The sequence below is a fragment of the Delphinapterus leucas genome, chromosome 1 (genome assembly GCF_059928025.1).
Source record: "Delphinapterus leucas isolate spDelLeu-1000000601 "Yukka" chromosome 1, BTC_Dleu_Yukka2, whole genome shotgun sequence".
Lineage (NCBI taxonomy): Eukaryota > Metazoa > Chordata > Mammalia > Artiodactyla > Monodontidae > Delphinapterus > Delphinapterus leucas.
The window spans coordinates 164,891,373-164,912,916 of NC_143129.1; the positions used below are offsets into that span (position 1 = coordinate 164,891,373).

The 21,544-nt window shown below is 44.9% G+C and overlaps 1 protein-coding gene across 1 annotated transcript; it reads right to left on the bottom strand.

The window, feature by feature from the left end:
- Positions 1–484: 484 nt before the first annotated feature.
- Positions 485–16,003, bottom strand: ZBTB8B (zinc finger and BTB domain containing 8B). Its single transcript, XM_022575102.2, has 3 exons — positions 14,869–16,003; positions 5,854–6,032; positions 485–2,686 (listed from the first exon to the last, which is right to left on the bottom strand). The coding sequence occupies exons 1-3, from the start codon at positions 15,845–15,847 to the stop codon at positions 2,369–2,371; spliced, it is 1,476 nt and encodes a 491-aa protein (XP_022430810.2). The 5' UTR covers positions 15,848–16,003; the 3' UTR covers positions 485–2,368.
- Between the last annotated feature and the right edge of the window lie 5,541 nt (positions 16,004–21,544).

The following is a 21,544-nucleotide window of genomic DNA, read 5'->3' on the forward strand; positions in this document are numbered from 1 at the left end:
CAGACTGGCATCTTTCTGCCAAATGACCAGAAGCCATGATGCTCTATGTCATTTCTAAAGGTATTACAGATCCAGGCCTTATTTATATTCCTTTCCAACCCCTGTGAAAGCCTGTTCCCTTCTCCCAAAAGAAACAACTTCGCAAGGGTGCCACTTTTCAATCCCATTACAAGTAAAAATCCTGTTCCCATCCATGCAGTATATGTAATATTAGAAAAAAAAAATCCCTTTGCAAACTTGGACTGAATATGCCAGAAAGATGCCAAATATAAACTAAATCACTAATGGTCTGCGTTGGGCCCAACTGTGAATTTACTTATAAAAATATCACCAACTCCACAAATTAAACCTCAAAAACACTGTGCAGATTATAAATACTGACCACCAAATGGGAACATAAATTTAAAACTGAGGACAGTTTATTATCTGATAGTCCACACAGAGGAAGTATCTCCTTTAAAAGTGATAGAATTCAGTGACCGAATTCAGTTATTCCCAATGCCAACACGCAAACTCCAAACAGCCAATGTCTCCAGACATTGCCAGATATATGTACTCTGGGGGGCAAAATCACCCCCAGTTGAAAATCACTGTCTTAGAGTGTAATCTCTAATGTAAAATTTTTTATTTTGCACCCAGTGATGTGAATAGGTTATGGGGTCACCAGAGAGGATCACTGCTCTGCCAGAGAAAGCAGGCAGAGCGTTGAACTGTGAGGTAGAAAAGTCATATGAAAACATCAGAAATGCTTTGAACGGAGACAACGAAAATATCAAACATAACTCCCTGCAAAGTATATCTTCTACACCTCCTTTTAGGTTTCCCTTTTGCTAAGGTCCTGCTTTTAAAACAACACTAATATTTTCATTTCTGGTAAGAAGTGTTTCTGGTCCTTGAAAATTTTCAATGTGTAATTCTTGATCTAAAACAATAATTTTCCAACTATCTCTGTTAATAGACCGGTTTTTAAACTTCCAGTCTACTTCAGGCCAATGTGTGGTCCTACTGTGTGGACTGGGGTCCAAGAATTCAGCTGCTCTCTGGGGCTAGCACCATCCTAGGGTTCTAACTTCTATTGAGAAGTACAGTTTAAACACCTTCTGAACCCTTCAATGCTAACATTTATTTACAAGCCAGTTTACAATTTTTTGATTATCTCTTTTTGTTCAAGAGGCAGAAAGGAAAGTGGTTTTTTTCTTTTTTTTTTTTACCGTCTTTTGAAATACAACTATAGTAAAATTAAAGGAAGAAAATTCATTTTGGATACTTTAACATAAGACAAAATTATGAAAGTGCCTTAAATATCTTTAATCCCTAATATTTCCTGCTCTTTAGACTTTTAAAGAAATACAGTCTCTTTTGTTAGAATAATTGCATGGCTGCAAAGTGGGTGAAAAGCAGACTCGTTTTAAAAACCTGTTCTTCTAGTAACCTTCCCTTTCCCTCCAAAGGATCTTTTAAAAGGTAAACAATTTAGACATATAACTTGCTTATATTGGCTTACCCTTTCTCTCCAATTAAAGTTCTATTCATAAACGAACAGTGGTGGCTGCATTTCCAGGTTACACAGCAGTGGCTTCTTGGAAATGGCTGGAAAACGCATAGGAGCATTTTGAGTTTTGCCCAAATGCCTTGTTTTATGATCATAAAACAGGTTATTTGTGTGCACAGAATTGTTAAATCCCAAGCCAGACAGGGAAACCACCCAGACCTGGGCTCTCAGGCTCCCTTCCCGGGGCTAACTTAAAATTTAATTCAACGGGGCAAGTCACAGTGCCATAAGGAAACTTTCAGCTCATTTCCATGCTTGTCTGCACATAAACACCCCCAGCCTTTAAAACTGCAATCTTAGATTTAGAAAGTAATTTTTACAGTCATATAGCCAGACGACCGTGTCTGCCTTATATCAAGGAAACTTTCTCCTTAATACATCACCAGAAAATTAAAGTACGGAATTCATTAGAAGAGGCTTGGCAGAAGTAAGACTGATCTCAAAACTTAATATATTCTTGCCCACCTTTTCAGAGCAAGAGGATGACGACACAGGAATGCAGAAAGATTGAGACACTATGAAAAAAGTATGGAGATTTTGTTATCTTCCTTCAAACCAGAGTTTGGATGCACGGCAGGAAAAACGGGACGCCTCAGAGCCAACCTTGATTCACTCAGAAAGCTTTCAGAAATCAAGGGTGGCACTAAAAAGTCCTTTGAGTCACAGAATCCAACCTCCACCATGTAGTCTAATAGAAATGCAAATAACAGTGAAAAAATGTTCTTCTCAGGGTTGCACAAAATTGGAAAAAGGGTGGCTTTCAACCACAGAACTGGCAAGAACAAATTCTAAACCTTCTTCTCCACTAATTTATTGCTACGTAAGCATCTCTCCATCTGATAAGCTGGGCTGAATTTGGGGTCTATCATCCGAATCCTCTCCGCCGGGGTCGTTTTCCTCACCAGACTCCACGTAGATTGGCCAGTCATTGTCCGTGTCACTCTTTTCTTGGCTCTCGGACGAAGCCTCCACCAGGCTAAGGTTGATGGGCATCAATTCGTCATCATCATCATGTGTGTCTGTAACGCAGGTGCAGCTGTCACACAGCCCGAAGCGCCGCAGCCCCTGCGACAGGTGACTTGTGAAGGTTCTTCTGCAGCCCTTGCAGATAATTGGACGGTTGGACCTATGGACCTAAAATCACCAGCACAGTAAATGTCACAGAAAAGGGGTTGAGTCATGGCCTTCAGGGCCCCATGAGACATGGCCCCTGGCTGACCCTCCAGTCTCATTTCTCACCACTCTCCCTCTTGCTCTCTCTGCCAGTCTCAGGCTCACCAAGGTCCTTTCCACCCCAGGGCCATCGGACATGCGTGGAGTGTGCCCTCCTCCCCACGGTCACCCCTCCCTCCTTACTAATGCCTTTTTTTATCCCCCCCAGCTGTGCCGCGCAGCTTACGGGGATCTTAGTTCCCCAACCAGGGATGGAACCCGCATCCTCGGCAGTGAAAGCTCAGAGTCCTAATCACTGGACCGCCAGGGAATTCCCACTAATGACTTTCAAGGAAGTCTTCTCTGATACTCCAGGCCAGATTAGGTCCCCCAGCTATATAGTCTCACCTATACTTCTCCCTTTGTTTTATTTCTAACAAATCATTGGTAAAATTCACTAGCTTCTAAGCTCCAAGAGGTCACGGACTATCCTCATTCGTGTTCTCTGTCCTCTGTCACATTTGTTACTATATCCCTAGTGCCTGGCACATAAAGGGCACTCAGTGAACCGACTAGGGTTTTAGGCATGGCCTCTTACGTACCCTGGATTGTTTAGCCATTAGGAAGGCAGATTTGCCAGACAGTGTATTCTCTAAAAGTGTCAGCAGATGCTTCACCCTTGATTTTTTCACTGGTAAATGCATTCCTTACTTATGAAAAGAGCTTTGCATACTAGAAAAGAGAACCTGATCTCCTACTCCGTGCAGCTCCTTATGAGGGCAGCCGTCCCAGTGGTCCCCTCTGTATAAGGAGCTACCTTTCTAATGCATGCACTTTTCAGGAACTCCAGCCAATAGGGGATCTGTGAATCAATCAGAGCCTCTCTTTTAGAGAGCTCTGGATGCAGGATACACACAAGAGGCAGTGACAGAGAGAGGCTGATGCAGAAGAAGGGTCAACAACAATACCCAGGCTGCTGGAGTTGCCGTTACATCCTGACCTATGTCCCTGCTTCCCCTGAGGTTTCCAGGGCTTCCTATGCTAAACCCCCAATGCCTGAGCCAACCCGAGTGTGTATGTGACTCTTGCAACCTGATGGAGCCTTTGAAGACTACGTCTTTGGGCTGCAGTAGACTGGGCCTCATACGAGGTGGAAAAATAGAGGGAATGAGGATTCCAACCAATGAAATATCTTAAAGGTACCCAGGGACCTATTGTTGTCAAGATGGACTGGAGATATAATCTGAAGAAAAAAAAAAAGACAAACAAAAACTTAAGGCCTTGGGGTAAGGCCCCTCTCAGACAAGTATGCTAGGGCAAGCACTGAGAGCAGAGGCAGTCAGTAACCTTGTACTTATCTTAAATCTGGATTCTTTCAAAACCATAATTCACATACCATAAAATTCACCCTTTTAAAGTGTACAATTCAGTGGTTTTAAGTATACTCATAAGGTTGTACAACCATCACCACCATCTAATTCCAGAAATTTTCATCACTCCATAAAGAAAGCCTGTGCACATTAACCATCATGCCTCTTCCATCCCCCATGCCCCAACCACTAATCTACTCTCTATCTCCATGGGTCTGCCCACTTTTTATATTTCATATAAATGAGATCACATAATAGGTGGCCTTTTGTGACTGGCTTCTTTCACATAGCATAATGCTTTCAAGGTTGTTCCATGTTGTAGCATGTATCAGGAACTCATTTCATTTTACGGCTGAATAAAATGTATCCATCGTATAGATATGCCACATTTTGTTTATTCATTCATCAGTTGATGGACATTTGGGTTGTTTCTACTTTTTAGCTATTATGAATAATGCTGCTACGAACATCTGTATGCAAGTTTTTGTGTGAATGTCTGTTTTAGTTCTCTTGTGTAGAATTGCTGGGTCCTAATGGTAACTTTATGCTTAACTTTTTGAGGAACCGCCAAACTCTCTTCCACAGTGGCTGCACCATTTTATATGCCCACTAGCAGTATATGAGGGTTCTAGTGTCTCCACATCCTTGCCAACACTTTGTTACTATCTGTTTTTGGTTTTTTTATTATTATTATAGCAATCCTAGTTTGTGTGAAGTGGCATCTCATCGTGGCTGTGATTTATATTTTCCTAGTGACTAATCATGTTGAGCATCTTTTCATGTGCTTATTGGCCATTTGTTTATCTTCTTTGGAGAAACGTCTATTCACATCCATTGTTTAATTGGGTTGTCTTTTTATTGTTGAATTATAAGAATTCTTTTTTTTTTTTTTTTTTTACGGTACGCGGGCCTGTCACTGCTGCGGCCCCTCCCGTTGCGGAGCACAGGCTCCGGACGCGCAGGCTCACGGGCCCAGCCGCTCCGCCGCATGTGGGATCTTCCCGGACCGGGGCACGAACCCGTGTGCCCTGCATCGGCAGGCAGACTCTCAACCACTGTGCCACCAGGGAAGCCCAAGAGTTCTTTATATATTCTGGTTATTAGATCCTTAGCAGATAAATGATTCACAAAGATTCTTCTCCCATTCTGTGGGTTGTCTTTTCACATTCTTGATAGTGTCTTTTGAAATCCAAACCATTTTTATGTTGGATTTTCCAAAGACTGATTGCCTTGCTCAAAGACGATCTTAAATGCAATGCCTTTCTAAATGGCCTGAATGCTTTTTAGCAGGTAGGAATCACCCACTCACATGGGAGACAGAATCCTAGGCGGCAGCCAGTGGGAGGGGAGGTCCGCTTGGGCTGGGTCATCTTTGCTGCTCACAGGTAGCCCTATAAATGGCAGTATATCTCTTCCCCACCCCGGGGTGCTGAGGTTGGGTGGGAAACCGAGAATGCAGCTTACCTCTGGCATCACACCACAGGGAACAGACCCACGATCCCCTGTCTAAGCCTCAGTGTCCCTGACTAGGGTCTAAACTTTCTTAACTTTCCTCCTAAGCAAACTAGTCTGTTACCATATAAGTTTTAACTTTCTCTAAGTGCCACCAACCCAGGTGTAATTTAGTAGCAGAAATACATGTTTAAAATTCTCTGGAAATACCCCAGTGGACAGAGAAGAGAAATACAGACTGGCCTTGCCCTCACATTAGACGAACGTCATGAACCACCGCCACTCCCACCCCACCGTCCCGAGAGAACCGCCAGCTCCTCCACTTACGCTGAGCGCGTGGCCCCGCAGATGCTCCTGGCGGGTGAACCTCTTGCCGCAGGTCTCACAGGGGTAGGGCCGCTCCCCCGTGTGTGAGCGGATGTGCCGCTTAAGGATGCCCTTCTGTTTGGCAGTGTAGGGGCAGAAAGGACACTTGTGTAGCTTGATGGGCACCACCAGCACACCACCTGGGGAACCAAATGGTACTGTAAGCAGCAAGAACACTGGCCGCCCTCCGATGGATGGGATCCAGAGCAGGGGAGTTCGACCAGCCCGGGTCGAGAAGAAGGACCCCAACTCCACCAGCAGCTAACAGCGAAACAGTGTCTGCAAATTGCCACTCTGGCTCCCAGTCAGCCAGAGGAGAAGGTGGGCTTCTGATATAAGATTGCAAGGAATGCTGTAAGGCCTCAGCTTTGAAACTTCTCTGTGGCTCACAGTTAGAAAACACAGCTTATATTACAACCTCAGAACACATATATCTTCATGTGGACAACTTGAAAAGCTTCCCAAAATAATACTCACTCTGATAATGTCTATTCTCTTTGATTTCATTTTAGAACAGTAATGATTGAGACCCTGTTCTAGACTGAATTTCATCCCCCTCAAATTCATACATTGAAGCCATAACCTCCAATGTGACTATATGTGAAGACAGGGCCTTTAAGGAGGTAATTAAGGTTAAATGAGGTTGTAAGGGTAGAGCTTGAATCTGGTAGGACTGGTGTCCTTATAAGAAGAGGAAACTATGCCAGAGATGGCTTTCTCTCCCTACTCTTGTACAGAGGAAAGGTCATGTGAGGACCAGCAAGAAGGCAGTCGTCTGCAAGCCAGAAAGAGAGCTCTCACCAGACACCAACCCTGCTGGCACCTTGATCTTGGACTCTGCACCTCCAAAACTGTGAGACAATAAATTTCTGTTGTTTAAACTGCTCAGTCTGTGGTATTCTGTTATGGTTGCCTGAGCTGGCTAATATAAACCTCCTGAGTTGATTTAATGATCCTCAAAAGTTTGAAAAAACTATTATGATGGAACAGACCACTGGGTCAGTATTCATGCTTTCTTTGACAGCAGCTCCTAATAATAGCTTCCAGACATGTGTAGAAGTGGTTTGCTATGACGCAGACCCTACATTGTTTGGAGTTCATATTAACTCTATATATCTGAAATCATCAAATATCTTAAAAATTCACTTAAATTTTTTAGAACTCTTTTTTTTCCACCTTGCTCATACACCCGTTAAGGTGACAACATGATTATCACCCACATGTATAAAAACTGTTCCTTTCAAGTTTCCTGAGTTACCCTTATTGTAGTATTCCAAGATTTGTCTCCTCTATCCATGCCCTTCAGAATTTTACAGACTTTGATCACATCATATTATATGTGGAGGCACTAGTAACTCAAGCTTTCCAGGCACAGAAACCTGAGTTCAAGTCCTGGCTCTACCACTTACCAGCTGTGTGACCTTGCACATCTCACTTAACTTCTCTGTGCTTTACTCATCTGTAACATAGGGATGATAATAGTTCCCACCTCATAAGATTGTGGTAATAATGAAATGAGGTAATGCCTAAAGCACAGCAGCTGGCATATAGTAAGCTCTCATAAATGTTAACCATTTTTGTCACATCATCATCACCTCGGTGTTTCTTTTCTGATTAAGCTGGCCAGGCTCTTGTGGTCTCTCTCAACACGGGAGTAACTCCTTTTCTTTGGGACCTTCTCAGGACACCTAATAGGGATTTACCTTTCCTGAGGTGCGGCCAAAAGTATGGCAAACTGAATGTCAAGTGAGAACCCAACATCATTCTATGTACAGATGAAGATTATTCTCTTTAGTTTCTAGTTCCCATCCTGATAATGCTTAACATTTTGCGTAATCTATAGTGACTCCAAAATCTGTTTCCCAGAATAAAAGCAGCAGCTCATGGCTCAACACTGCATATATATGTTGGATTATTTATTTGTCACTGATCACACTGGTGCTGAGATGCCAGTTTCCTGCTCACTCCTCTGGTACTGTGGACTCTTCCCGTCATTTATCCCCATCAGCCTGGCATTGTACTATCACCTTCTTCCCAACTATGAAAACATTCAGTAAAATGGGTCCAGTGTTAATCCTTGGAAAAAAACAACTGTTAACTATTTTTCCATCAGAAAAGTATGAATTATCGCAACACTTTCCTTCCTCTCTTATGATCTGATTGCTCCAAAAAAAAAAAACAGTTCACCTGAATGCCTATTACATGCGAGGCACTGTGTCAAGGTGCATCTTTACCAAGATACCTGTTTCTTCCCTCAAGAAGTTAAGTCTAGCAGGAGAGAAAGACATGGAAACAAATTCATACAATATAATATAACACAGGCAAAGTTCAAAGTGATGAAGAAATGTAGAAAAGAAAGTAATGAATTCTCTCCTGGAGTTCAGAGAAGATTTCACATGAGAGATGACCTTTGAGCAAGGTTTTAAAGGATGAATAGGAGTTCACTAGGAGTTTGAGAAAGAGAAAGGTATCTCAGGGAGGGGAACAACACATGCTTAGGCACAGAGGTAAATGAGAATATAAAATATTAAGTGGGGTGGAGAGGGATGAGGAATGAAGCCAAGGAAAGGTCAAGAAGGTCACATTCATGCATTTATTCAACAAATTTATACTGAGCACCTATGATGTGCCAGGCTGTGTTCTAAGCCCTGGGGATACAGCAGTGATCAGAAAAGACAAAAATCCCTGCCTCTGCAAAGCTGATATGTTAAGGAACTTGGACTTTATTCTCTAAGCAGGTGGGGTTTTAAGCTGGGAAGGTGCAAGGTGAGACTTGACCTTTAAAGGATCCCTCTGGGGATAATGCAGGGGAAGGATTTAAGAGAGGCAAGATTAAAGGCAGGAAGTCCAGGTGGGAGGGGATGAGCGATGACATGAATTAAAGCCAGGGCTGTGGAGGTGGAGAGAAGGAGAAAGGTTTGAGAAGTAAAATTAATAGCACTCGATGACCACATTGGGGAGGAGAGAGCAGGGAAAGAGAAGATTCTAAATGACACTGATTCTGGGTTAGCTGACTTGGTGGGTGACGGTGGAATAAACCGAGGCAGGGAACACAGGAGGAAAAGCAGGTGCAGGATGGACGAGGAGGTCTGTTTGGGTTTTACGATGTTTGAGGCAGGCTCAGAGCATCCATGGGGGAATACCTGGGTTAGACAGATAAATCTGGAGCTCAGGGAAAGAAGAGAAGCATACAGTTTTGAGAGCCCTCAGCGGATTACAGTGGTTGCTTTAACTGAGGTCTGGCTCTCCCCTAAGCACCCTGCTTCCCTTAACCCACTGCCTTGACACCCTGGATCATGGGAGGGTGGTCTTCCTTGTGCTTCACTGTCATCTCCAGACCACCGTCCCTCCCTCCTTCCTTAAAAACCCTAAGATCTTTTGGAGTTCCTCCCATCAGATGATACTGCTACTCATCCTTGTTACAGTCATCCAGGAGCCCCTAGATCATCCCCTCACTCCTTGGAGATTTGATCACATTGCCTTCAGGCTCAACTCCTGGCATAATTCTTGGTGTGAATACCGAGAATGACCCTCGCCATACCCTGGCCTCTCTGTTCCCGGACCTCCTTTCTTCCAAAGTCCTTATCCTCCACTCCACCTCAGCCACCCAATCCTAGACAAAGAGCTCCCAACTCTGCCTGCATATTAGAATCATCTGGGAAGCTTAAAATGAAAATAAATACTGATATCCAATCCCCATCCCAAGCTAATGGGTGGGGTGGGACCCAAGCGTCATATTGTGAAAGCATCCTTCCCAGTCTAATGTACGGACAGGGATGAGAATCATGGCCCCAGGCCTAGATATTGCCAATAACTGTACTCACCCCGTAACCCACATTTCAGGCGCTCCACTTTCCAGTCACCGCTTTATGTCTTTCCAGCTCACCCCGTAGGTGTTCCTTCTCTACCGGGACGTCCAAGCCATGGACTATACTTCCATTTTACTGCCCTCCTCCTCCTCGAGTCCTCACTCCCCTCCTTCCCCAGCTGAGTGCCTATAGCCCATCAATGAAATCACTCCTTTGCATATGCCCTCAGCTGCCTTGGTCCACTGTCTCCCTCTATCCGTATTCATCTAGTTCAATATAACTCTCTGCCTATTCTGCAGGTGAAACAAGGCAAGTTCACGTCACTGGAAAAAAATGCACAACTCTGTTCCGGTCTCACTTTAAATCAATCCAACCATCACCATCTGACTACTATAATATCAAAAGAACCCTTGGGGGGCTTCCCTGGTGGCGCAGTGGTTGAGAGTCCGCCTGCCGATGCAGGGGACACGGGTTTGTGTCCCGGTCCGGGAAGATCCCACATGCCACGGGGCAGCTGGGCCCGTGAGCCATGGCCGCTGAGCCTGCGCGTCCGGGGCCTGTGCTCCGCAACGGGAGAGGCCACAACAGTGAGAGGCCCGCGTACCGCAAAAAAAAAAAAAAAAAAAAAAGAGCCCTTGGTTCTGCCCAAGAACCCTAAGTATTTTCCTGGTTCATTCACTCTCCCACTCTTCTCAGTGACTATTTCATACCTTCCCTCTGCTCAAATCTCCCACCCCTCCTACCCCTTCCTTACTGTCAGCTGCTGTCCTTGCTTCTTATTTCATTGAGAAGGAGGGACAAGCAGAAGAGAATGTCTACATGGTCCCAGCCACCCCCCAACCTCCAATATGAACACATCTCATCCTCTTTCACTCCTGTTACTGTGAATGAATTGTTCTCCCTCCCATCCAAGGCGAGACCATCCCTCCACTTATACATGGGACCCCCATCTCTCCTCGATCTATCCATTGTCTCTCACTCTTCCATTATCATTTATCTTCCTCTCTCCTGGATCATTCTCATCAGTAAAGAAATGCTTTTAGATCCTCCACCTTAATAAAAACCTTAACCTCATGTGCCCTTTCAGCCAGAACTCAGAACCCCTGAGTTCTCTTTTAAGGCTACTCTGTTTGGTCTTTTGTCCACCACTTCATTGATACTGCGCATCAATGACCTCTCCATTACTAAACCCAACGATCAGTTCTCAATCTGCCTATACACAGTACTGGACATAGTTGATTTCTCCTTTTTCTTGAAACATTTTCTCCCCTTGGCATCTATCACTCTTTTTGATTCCCTCCTACCTCACTGGCTGCCCCTTCTCAGTTTCCTTAGCTGGTTCCCCTATTTTCCTGACCTCTAAATGTTGGGTCAGGACTCAGTCCTTAGATCTCTTGTCTTCTCCTTCTAGATCTATAGGTTCATGGAGCATACAGGTTTTAAATTCCATGGACCCATTAATGACTCCCAAATTTATATCTCAGCTCTGATTTCTCCCCAGAACTCCGAACATATAGATGTAATTACTTACTGCACGTCTTCAATGGGATATCCAAAAGGTACCACAAACATAACATTTAAATCAATCACTCAAGCTAAAAACCTTAAGGTCACCTTTAATCCCCTTTTTTCTCATACCACTTATATAAGCCATTAGCAAATCTGGTCAGCTCTACCTTTCAGAGACAGTATAGTCCTAATCCAACCACATCTCACCTCTCTACTGCTACCACACTGATTCAAGGAGCACAGCTCTCACCTGGGTTATTGCAGTCACCTCCTAAACGGTCCTGCTGTTTCCACCTATGCTCCCCTCTAGTCAACAGGACAGCAAGAGCGGAAGGAAGAGGGCCACTTAGGAGGTGACAGCACACAGTACCCAGAGGGATCCTTTTAATATATGTCATCTCAAGTCACTCTCTGCCAAGAGCCTCTAGTGGATTTCCTTCTAAGAGCAATATTCAAAGGCCTTCTCATGGCCTTCAAAACCCTACCCAGTCCGCCCTCACTCAACCTCTCTGACCTTATCTCCTACAACTCTCTGCCTTGCCCACTCCACTCCAGCCACACCAGCATCCTTGCTGTCCCTTTCATTCACTTGCTGAGTGCGATCCTACACCTGGGCCTTTGCACCTTTCTCTTCCCTCTGCCTGGAATGTTCTCCCTGATATCTCTACAGTTTGCTCACTTAAAGGCAACCTGTTAGAAAGGCCTTCCTGGTCAACACTAAATAAAACAGCATCCCCTTCACTTTCTATCAACTTTGTCCCTGCTTTAGTTCTTCTTCATACTATATATGTCCTTATTGGTTTATTGTCCAGCTCCCTACGCTAGAATATCAGCTCCATGAGGACAAAGACTGTCTTCTGTTCACTGCGATGAATAGTGCCTGGAATATAGGAAGTGCTCAGTAAATCTCTGTTAAATGAATGAATGAACAGGAATAAGATGTTGAAGAAGCAAGGCAATGGTGGAATGCTGACACACGGACATTAAATGACCCCATGATGAGGCTGAAAAGGAATGGGCAGGGGCTTCCCTGGTGGCGCAGTGGTTGAGAGTCCACCTGCCGATGCAGGGGACACGGGTTCATGCCCCGGTCCGGGAAGATCCCACATGCCGCGGAGCGGCTGGGCCCGTGAGCCATGGCCGCTGAGCCTGCGCGTCTCGAGACTGTGCTCCGCAACGGGAGAGGCCACAACAGTGAGAGGCCTGCGTACCGCAAAAAAAAACAAAAAAGGAATGGGCAGAGGTAAGAGCAATGGGTACATGTAGTGTCAGAAGCCAGGGGAGGAAAGAATTTCAAGAAGGAAAGATCAGAGTTAACTACCAAGAGTAGTCAAGAAAGATAACACCTGAAAATCACTCCCTGGATCGGCCCTGGAAATATATAGCTGACCTCATGACAGTGGTTTCAGGGAAGGGGCAGTTGGTGGTAGTGTCAGAGCACAGTGGGCTGAGAAAAGATTGGGAAGTAAAACAGTGGAGGTGGCCGATATAGATGAACTTTTCAAGAAGCAATGGCAGGTGCTGGAGCTGGGGATGGGAGGTCCAGGGGAGAAGATTATAGGAGGACCATGTGCTTTGACAGTGTCTGCTAGTGTCAGAGATGAGCAATGTGAACACAGAACTACTGTAACAGCCTCCTGACCGTCTCCCTGCCCTCACCTCCCATCTCTGCACCATCATGTGCTGAGGCCAAATTAATCTCTCCTGTCCACTCCCAAGCTCAGAAACTACTAAAAATTCTCCTGTGCCTGCAGATAGAAACCCACATTTTAGCATTTAAGTTTTTCCATGATCTGACTACAATTTCTCCCCATGTCTTCTCTTCTTACCTTCAGATGCCACTTTTTTTTAAATTGAAATATAGTTTGATTTGCCATATTATGTTAGTTTCAGGTGTAAAGCAAAGTGATTGTTATACATATACATGTATTTTTTTCAGATTCTTTTCCATTATAGGTATAACAAGATACTGAATATAGTTCCCTGTGCTATACGGTAAGTCCTTGTTGTTTATCTCTTTTATATATAGTAGTGAGTACTCAGATGCCACTCTCATAAAGCCTCTCTGACCTACCAGTAGGAAGCCAGTTCTGCTTCTGGACCACACGGTGCCATTTACACACCTCTTAACTCCTCTAAGACACCATCAGTTCTTTAAGAGCTGGAGCCACATCTGACTTATCTTTGTATCTTCACAAGGAAGGTGCTCAGATATTTGAGCAAATAAAGGAATAACCAAACAAATCAGTCCTACTCTGTGCCTTGGTGCTTGGAATAAATGTAGCCCAGAGCCAGGTGAACCGAATCAACACCTGGCGGACAACAGGCATGGCAAGCGGCTGGGATGGCTGCCTTGCCACAGATCCCTGTAGCTGGAAAGCTGCCTCTACAGATGGACAGATGGACTTGAATGAGGGTGACGTACAGTTGAATTACTATTTCTTGATACTTGTGCTTACAGGCAGAGGGGTTGACAGACTAAACCAGTGCACTGAAATCCTCTATCCGCTTGTACTGCCTTCACAGTTTGTTTTATGAGTGAAACGAAGCCAGCCAGGGTTGCTAGTATTAGCTGTGACATTTACCAGCTCTGCATTCTTAAGAAACTCACTAAACCCTCTTGGGTCTCAGTTTCTCCACACTTCTTCTACCTAACTCATGTGGCATTATGAGGGGCTGCTGGATGGGAAAGGGGGACACAGTCTGTGAAGTGCTACTATATACACGGAAATTAGATTTCAACAAGTTCCCACAGTGTAGTCACTGAAAACAACCACTACCTTTTACATGCTGGTTAAGCCACTGTCTCTGAGGACCAGAAACCGTACTTTCAAGTTTTTCAAGTCAAGTTTTAATCAGACATACAGAGCATTCTTGATTTTTTTAAAAATGAAATTTAGATGCAGGAATGAAGTAATCTTTCATTAAAAACTGTAAACATGAAAAAAAAAAGAAAGAAATTAAAAGTCTCCAGACAGACTCAGTTTTCCTGGGTCTGTCCTATGTGTTCATGTTATTAAATTTCTGTTTGATTTTCTCCTGTTTAAACAGTCTCCCAAAGGATACAAGAAATTTACTCACATGAAACCAAATTCAACTCTAAAATATTCTCCAGTAAATCACACCATCAACTACAACATGTTAACTGAGTGTCTACGTGGGCCAGGCACCATGATTGACACAAAGAAGGATACATTTCCTACCTGTATAGAACATGTTCTCATATGTGAGAAAAAATTCTGAAAACCTTTTCATTTGGTCCTCAACCCTGTGAGAAAGGCAAGGTGGGGGTGATTATCTCCTGAACAAAAAGGGTTCAAAGAAATTTCATGATTTAACCAAAGTCTCTCTGCTGGTTAGTGGAAGAGAATGGGTTCTTTCCATGTCTCCATACTGCACTCAACATGCTTATACTCTAGTTGCAGAGGTAAAAGACAAACATACGTGAAGAGGCAATGCCCTGCACACAGCAGGTGCTCAATTAATACCTACTGGCGGTGGTGGCAGTGATAACATGGTGATAACACTGGCAGTGGTGATGGTGGTGATGAGGATGACAAGAGTGACAGTGCCAGTGATGAGGATGACAGTGGGAGACCAGAGGGCACACAAGTGCGTGCTAAATGAGTGGCAGACGATGGAGGCTCATGGAGCTCACCTGAGTCCTCTCCATACCAGTCAGTCTGCACATCCATCATGGAACTCATGGTTGCTACTTCTGCACCACCTGGTCTTCCCTCCAAACTCCGAGAAAAGTGTTGGTCCGTGTCCTCTTTGCTCTGGACAGCACTGTGGCGCAGGAGCGCCTCCAGGAATTGCTTCACGTGGTAGTTACTGTAAGCCAAGTCGACCGCCTGGCCTCTGGGCAAACCCTCCTGCCCGTGGGCCAGGCTCAGCGGGGCAGTACGCTGCTGCAGCTGTCCACCCACCTCCACCTCCACTTCCTCGGCATCGAACTCCACCTTGGGCTCCATCTGTTTGGGTCGAATGGAGCGGTCACTGTCCACTGAGCCACTGCCCTGGCTGTCTTTCCCCACCAGTGCCAGAGGGTGGCAGCCTCTGCAGTCACCACAGGGGGACTCTCTGGGCCGATCCACACTCTCTTCCCCCTCGGCTGGAGAGACCAAGCTCTTGGTCTCACAGGAGGTCCCTTCCCTGCCTGAACTGGGGCTTCCACTGTCCACCTGATGAGGCGCTGCTGCCGCTGCCGCTGCCGCTGCTGCCACCGCTGCAGCCACAGCGGCCTCCTTCTCCATCTTTCCGCAGATGTCTAGGGATGATCTGATGTATGTCTTGCAGAAGTTCACCACGTCGTTCATCTGCAGGTAGCTGGCAGCCGACATAACTTCAATCACGTTCTCTCCACACAAATCCAACTTCCCAGAATAGAGGAAGTCTAAGATGGTGGAGAAGGCATCGGAGGTGACGATGTCCAAGGAGGCGGTGCTGTGCCGCCCGCTATCCTGGATGTAGTGAATGAGCAGGGCTCGGAAATAGCCGCTGTTGGCAAACAAGATGTTCCTGTGGGCCTTGAAGATCCGCCCTTCCACAATGATGCTGCAGTCACAGAAAAAGTCCCTCTGCCGCTGTTCATTCAACTCCCCTAAGAGCTTGGTGTAATAGGATTGCATCTCCATTTCTCCACCAGCTGCTGCCGCTTGGAGCAACCTGGATCTCTGCCAAGATTTTTTTTTTTTCAGTTAATTCACAAATCCCAACCTTATAAATAAGATGTTCATTTTTTGTTTGTTTTGTTTTGTTTTGTTTTTCTTTTAATTCTTCCATAAACCCTGGTTGAGTAATGTCTTTATAATATGGGCTGTTTGGGATCTAACAAAAATCAAAGGTTGTCTAACTGGGTTAACTGATGAAAACAAGAAAAGTAACTATTCCTAACTGTACATGGGTGCAGTACTTAGTATTTTACATGGATTCTTTCAATGAATTTTTATAAAAACCCTACGAGTAAGTACTAATATTATACGTTACAGTATTGTACTTATTAATACTGTACTTTTGAGACTCAGAGAGGATAGGAGATGATCCAGCTGCAACAGAGCCAGGACTCAAAACCTCCAGAGTTCATGCTCTTATAAATTACATTCTACTTTCTTCAAGGCTCAAAATACAGATAATACCTGAATCTAAGAATTACAGTCTCCAGGGAAGTCTCCAGTGTCCCAATACAGAACTTAGAGACTGGCAAGTACAGTCTCAGCTCACACCCATTACCATAAGTTTGTGGAAACATTTAGTGGATGCTTGGGCTAGCCAGCATGCATTCTCCATTCTTATGGTTTTAGTGCCCTTTTTGGCTTTGGTGGAATCATCCTTGGCCCCAACCACAGCCAACGTGCTTTGCATAACGCTGGCACCATCCCCAGGCTCCGGACGTGTAAGAGGTAACATAGGCTAAAACCATCAACACATCTTACCCTCTGACCACAGTGACTGGCTCAGAGATGGCCATGTGACTTGGTCAGAGCCAATGAAAAGCAATGAAATGTTTGCTGGGGTCTCCAAAAAAGAGCACTCTCTACTCTGTGGGCATGTGGGATGTGAGGGACGCTACTGCCACACCACAAGGGGAACCAGACTAACACAGATGACAGCCCAGCTCAAGCAGGAGCAACAGATGGAGCCCAGGGACACCATCTGAGCCCCAGCTCATGCTGTGCCAGAAGCCAATTGAGTCCCTTTTTGCTTTAGCTGGTCTGAGTTGGATTTTCTATCTCTTACAACAGAGACACTCCTAATTGATTGACTCCACAGCCCTTGGTTCTCTCCTCTGTATTCTTATGTCCTGGACCTTCTCTGTCAGTGGACTATAAGCCCTTTGAAGGCATGAGCTGTGTCTTACTTCATAGATTTCCCCCACAGCCCCTGGCAGAGTGCTTTGGACAAAGTAGGTTTGCTAAATACAAAGGAATACTCCTTTCTTACCTGCTAAGTAGAACAAGTATAAATCAAGTTTAAAATCCGTCTACTAATGAGGAAGACAGAAGCTGACCTACCCTGAGCTCTCCTCTCCATCTTTTCCCATCACACAAAGCACGCAGCCATCCATCAACTTACCCCTTTTATTTACTGACCCACTGAACTCTGAGAAGTTCCTACATCTTCTCCCTCTATCGGAATCCCAAAAGGCCTAGTTAGAGCTGCCAACCACAGCTAACAACTCTTCAGCACTCTTTCTTTCTACAAATGGAACACAACAATTACCTCACCCAACAGAATTGAGGCACCTCCACCCCCCAGAAAGACTCTTTCCACTGGCCAAATAGATCCCTCAAGGCCTATGTGCTAACCGAACAGACTTTACTCATAAAAGACCAACAACAACCTCGTTAAATGCCAATTTACACCTACTTTACACATATTTATAACAAGTGATGCATTAAGTTTAGAAGCTAGAGAACCAGTTAGGGAAAGAAGTAGAGGAGCCTCTCTAAGCAAGTAAACTGACAAACTTAAAAGTGAGAACTGACAGCTAGGAAAAAAGTTATAAAAAACAGACCTAGAAATTTTTTCAAAATATCAGCCTGAGGCCACTTGACTAAGGGTATTAAATGCTCCTACATATTCAAAATGGCCTGAGGACATCACTAAATTATAGCCCAGGGCTATAATAGGTGGGACTAAGTCATCAAGATGATTCTTTTTATATTCATTTTAGACTCAAGGAAGTTATAATTTTGGGAATTGTTTTTTTCATCCAAAGTAGTTATAATTAACATTTTCATTCAGAAAGGAAGAGAACTGTCAGATATCTGAAAAATTCTACTCCTCCCAAATAAATCAGCTCTGAAAGTTTTCACAGGACTAAGATTTCACTGTCATTCTCACCTCTTCCAGCCACTCCAAACCTTCCTGGCTTTGGCAATCAAAATATTAAGGGGAAAACAAGACACAAGAGAATGCTACATTTAAATACCACATTCTCTTCTTCCTCAGAACTGAAAGAAAACCTATCAGACTGGTAAAATCACATTTTTCAATGTAATAATATCCACTGTTGATGGAACTGTCATTTGGAACACCATTTTAGAGGGGAATTTGGCAATATTTATCAAAACTTAAAATGTACACACCTTTTGTCCCCAAAATTTCATGGCTAAAAACTTACCCTTTTGAATGTATTCCCAAAAGTACATCAAGTCAAAAGTACAGAGATGTCCATTGCACGAGGTTTTTGTTCAAGTGCAAAAGTAGAAAAAATCTGAATGTCCACCAATAGGGGACAAGTTAAATCAACAAGGTACATTCACACAGTGGAATCCTATGCAACCATGCATTTAATGAGCTAGAGCTGTCTGTGTTCATAAAAAAAAAGTCACCAAGATATATTAAGGAAAAAGGCAAGATGCGAAACAAAATGTACAGTATGATCTGATCTATGTACATGTTTTTGCTGGTATATGTAAGAGTTTTTTTCTGGAAGGTTTTATGAGCAAGAGTTAACAGCAGATATCCTTGAGGAGAGGGACTAGGGGTAAGAGGTGTGTGGAAGGACCTTCATTTTTCATTTATAAACTTTCTATACTGTTAGGATCTTTTACTGTGTGCATATATTGCTTTTTTTTTCCTTTCCTTTTTAGCAAAGAAGAAAAAGGAGAAGGCGCAGAGGGATAAGGAGTTGGTAAATCAGGGAGATAAATACCTAAGTAGGCCCAATACTTCTTAACTTGTAGAATGGTCTTATCTACAGGGCCTCCTCCCAGGTACTTGCGTTTTTTCACTGTAAGATGCTCCTTTCCAGCAATAATACCCAAAACCCATTTCCTCTGGCTTCCTCTCTGCAAACATTCTAGATGCTACCTGGTCATATAAATACCCCCTGACTTTGCAAAACTCTATCCACATACTTTCTTCAAACCTTTCTCCAATCCTGCATTTGGCATACAATGTGGAAGTATTTATTCACATCAATCCCACTTGCCTTCAGTGCTCTGCATCCCTGGCACATGCTGAGGATCACCACTTCTCCTGGAAAGGAAGCTCTTAGGGCACACTGCTCCCAGAAGCACATTTATCCACATTCTGGCAGTGACACTCCCAACCTTCCCACGGTTCCAATTCAACAGTTACTGGCTACAAGCAATGCCTGACACAAGGAAGATGCTAGAAATAGAAAAATGAACCAAGTACAGCTCATGTCCTCCAGGAGAGGGCAGATGCCAACACTAGTACCTGCAACCAACTCCGACATACCCCCGAGGGGATCGCAAGACTGTCTTCACTCCAGTGCCAGAAGCTGCTTTGAACTCCACCCACTCTTTCTGACAACACTCCTCCAGTATCACCAACAGGAGAATCATGGAAACCTGCTCCTCAATTGTTAGCACGTACTGAGTGCTACTCCTCATGAAGCACTGTAAGAAATACTTCACAAGCATTAATTAATTTTAATCTCACAATAACCCAGTGCAGTAGATAAAATCATTAGATTCTCTTTTTCAGAGAAGGAAATTGAGGTTCAGATTTACAGATAACACGCTGAAGCTAGGATTGGGACAGAGATTCGTTTGAATCCCAGAGTTGACATCCTTAACCACGATGCCAAATTGATTTCCCAAACCCTCCAGGAAACCGCGAGAAGGGCTGGAGAACTCACTCCTTTCCCCAACGCACGGAGTGCTGGGGAACTACTCGGAAGAAGAGTTTCCACTTTCACAGAAAGTAATTCTGGGTCAACTGTATCGTTGATTCACCAGCTAAACTGATCGCAAGACAAGGGGATCCTTCCCCATCCGGAGCCAGACGACCCTGCAGAAATCACCAGAACCCGTTACTGTACATGGTCTTTGGCCCCCGAGGGTGAGAACCGAGGCCTTGCCCCTCCCATGGCCTCTCCCGGACAAAGTGACCATCGCTGCGACGGTCACTGCCCCAGCGACCTGGCGCCATCAGAATGAGCGCGTGCCCATACCACCCGCTGGACGACGCCCGGGGTAGGGGGCAACCCAATGTCAGGGAAGGAGGGGAGGGAGGGGGTCGGTCATCGAGTGAGGGTTCGCCCGGCTGGGTCCGGGGATTCGCCAGGGCAGGACGGTCCGAGAGAGGCCGACCGAGGCGGAACATCCCTGCCCGCTGCCCACCTCGGGCCCCTCCCCGGCGCCCCGAATCCTCCCCAAGCCGATGAAAGCGGCAGCGTAAACCCTCTTCTCAGCTCTCACCTTCCAGCGGGTTGCAGCCCCGCCGCCGCCGAGCTACGCGCACCGGCACGCCCCCCTTTCATTCACCTGTCGTCCCCTCCGGTGAGAGGCTGGGCAGCCGACTAATCATGGGTGCTCCTGGGCTGAGGAAGGCGGGCCCTTGGGCCAGAAGGTTGGTCAATGGCTCTGGTGCCCCCTCCAGAGGATGCGCTCTGAAGGCTCCAGTTCTCGCGGGGTGATGGGAGTTGTGGTCTCAGCGTTCATTTTTCGGGCAAAGATACAGTGGACAAAACTACAAGTACCAAGATGCCAAAAGGGGCAAGGACCAGCGCTTGTAAAAGGCTGGAGCTCGGTTCGGTCTTCTGAGTCCCACTTGAGGGACCTGCGAAGTAACGGTCTCTTTGTCCGAAGAGCTAAAAGCACGTCGTGCATATTAATACAGCCTGGAGCGTAAGAGTTATGACCTGTCAGTCCGCACACATTTTACAACCGCCAGCGCTCTCCGCAAAAATTCTGGAAATGAGTGAAATGGTTTAATGTACTCAACAGGTTTTTCTTCAACACCCGCAATACTCTCTTCCCTTGAAAGGATTTCAGGTTTATATATACAAGTGAAACTGATAAACAGCAGTACTGACATGTTCCAAGTAACAGTACAGGCACGTTCTGGGACGGTTGTGAAATAGACAAACCAGGTTACTGCTCTCAGAGAGTTTAGTTCTAATGAAGGGTGTATTCGTTTGCTAGGGCTGCTATAACAGAGTACCACAAACTGGCTTAAACAACAGAAATTTATTGGCTCACTAATCTGGAGGCTAGAAATCCAAAATCCAGATGTAGGCAGGGTTGGTTCCTTTTGAAGGAAGGATCTGTTTCAGGCCTCTTTCCTTGGCTTGTAGATGCCCATCTTCATGCTCATACACTTCTGTGTTCAGACTTCCCCTTTTTATAAGGACACCAGCCACGTTGGATTAGGAGTTCACTGTACCCCAGAACCACCTCATCTTAACTAATGACATCTGTAACAGCCGTATTTCCAAATAAGGTCACATGCTGCAGTACTGGGTCGTTAGGATTTCAACATAGGAATTAGGGCAGTGAAAGAGGAAACAATTCAACCCATATCAGGGACAGATGACCAATAAATAAATAGACAACTTAAAAAAGGAAATAGGTAAA

Coding starts and splice junctions, on each gene's coding strand:
- ZBTB8B (XM_022575102.2), bottom strand. CDS start 15,847: ATGGAGATGCAATCCTATTACACCAAGCTCTTAGGGGAGTTGAATGAA. Junction 6,033..14,868: donor CTGGTATGGAGAGGACTCAG/GTGAGCTCCATG, acceptor TTGGTTCCCCAG/GTGGTGTGCTGGTGGTGCCC. Junction 2,687..5,853: donor TGCGGGGCCACGCGCTCAGC/GTAAGTGGAGGA, acceptor TGGTGATTTTAG/GTCCATAGGTCCAACCGTCC.